Source organism: Austrofundulus limnaeus, unplaced genomic scaffold (genome assembly GCF_001266775.1).
Source record: "Austrofundulus limnaeus strain Quisiro unplaced genomic scaffold, Austrofundulus_limnaeus-1.0 Scaffold116, whole genome shotgun sequence".
NCBI classification, from domain to species: Eukaryota; Metazoa; Chordata; class Actinopteri; order Cyprinodontiformes; family Rivulidae; genus Austrofundulus; species Austrofundulus limnaeus.
In genome coordinates this window covers 1540577-1542283 of record NW_013952518.1, presented here as the reverse complement: position 1 = coordinate 1542283, position 1707 = coordinate 1540577, and the positions used below count along the sequence as shown (strand labels likewise).

The window sequence follows — 1707 nt, the reverse complement described above, 5'->3', positions numbered from 1 at the left end:
GTCCCATACATGTCAACCTCTTCGGATGTTTACCTGTATAAAAAGCCTCAAAAATCTGTAAATTTTGCAAAAAATACATGCAACTCACACCCATGGGGGTTGGGGCTTTTTCAGCCTTGCTGAGAACATGAAAGCACCCACTGCGAAGCAGGAGGAAAGAAGTGCGGAAAAAGTTCAAAACTTATTTCTACTGGCAGAACAGGTTGGAAGATGACTATTTAATGTCATTTATTGTTTTTTAAATCATCCTACAGGCTCTGACGTGTTAGATAAATTTGAAAATGAGGTTTTGAAAAAATCCGTAAGACTTGGAAAAATCCGTGAGATTGCTCTATACATCCGTATACCTGCAAAATGACGTAAAATCCTTATAACTTACGGACCTTCCGTACAAGTTCACATGTATGTTGTTATTTATTTGCTTTCTGAGAAACCAAATAAATTTAAGTTTACCATAGTACCTTACACTCTCAAACTTGTTTTAAAGGGGGTTCAAATTGGGGTGGGTGGGACATAGTTGTGGGGGGATGCGCTTCAACTCGCCTAGGGCACCAAAATGTCTAGAGCCAGCACTGGGTGGGTGCAGGGGGGACAATGATAATTCCTAAAAAATGGTCCTGACCCCACTTTTACCAAACGTTTTATCTTCTTAAGTTTAAATTTTTTTGTTTGTTGTGCATTTTTAACCCCTCCTGGCTATTTGGGACTAGTAAAGCCTCATAAACATAAAAACAAAAGTTAWTTTGCATAATAAGGAGATAAAATGATAAATCTTCAAATTTACTCTGAATAAGGACAGCCAGTCTAAAATCAATTTCCACAACATTAGGATGCAGGGTCTCAGAGGGTTACGGTTACATTTTTAGGAGCCAGCCGAAACTGGATGAGCACATGTGATAAAGCACAAAATATAATTTTTAGCTCTTCAGAATCAACTCCAAATGCATGGGAGCCAAATATTTTGGGAGGCACCTTTGMAAAATTGATCCATGATGGTGAGAAGTACAGTTTAGAGCTTGAGTTGTTTCCCAGTCGGTCTTTATTTATGACAGAAATGAAGAGTTACACAAACTTTATTTCTTTCTTGTTTTAAAACAAATCCTTTTCATTTCAGACTGAACAGTGTCTGTTGTGTCTCTCAGCACCCGTGTTCRGGGACGATCCGACACTTGAGGATCTTCAGGTAGTTCTGGATCTTGTTGGAGTCTCGGCGGAAGCAGTAGAGGAGGTCGTAGTCCTTCATGAAGCGCCACTCTGAGCTCTCCGAGGTCAGGAAGGCCTCAGGAGAAGCCAGGCTGCCCACAGAGGTACTGATGATTCCCAACGTCTGCATCTGGAACAGAGTTTATTACTTACTACAAAACAAAGACAACACGCCTCATCCTAAAGCAGCGATCATCAAACCATGGCCCGTGGGCCAAATCCAGCTTTAATTTAGGTTTTCCAGGGTCTGGATTCCCTGCTGAGGCAGAGACTAATGAGGATTCGGAAACAATAAACTGTAAGTAATCAATTGAATGGATGTATTTTCTTCTATTTTAAAGGACTTGTACATGTTTTACTGTTTATTTAGTTTCATAAAGAACTCTTCTTGTTGTTTAGCTGGGGCGGTCCAGGCTGTGCCCTGCCTCTCAGCTCTCTGAGCTTAGTGTAGGGGTCACCTCGAGTGAAGAAACAAGATTTACTGCCTCGAAGCAGGCCTCGGAC

The 1707-nt window shown here is 41.1% G+C and overlaps 1 protein-coding gene across 1 annotated transcript in view; it reads right to left on the bottom strand.

Moving 5' to 3' along the window:
* Positions 1 to 1021: 1021 nt before the first annotated feature.
* The window catches only part of prl2 (prolactin 2), a 6999-nt gene continuing 6313 nt past the window's right edge, over positions 1022 to 1707 (bottom strand). The window contains exon 5 of the mRNA XM_014014576.1: positions 1022 to 1333. Within this exon, the coding sequence (XP_013870030.1) occupies positions 1139 to 1333 (195 nt within the window). The 3' untranslated portion in view covers positions 1022 to 1138. The remainder of the gene's footprint in view (positions 1334 to 1707) is intronic.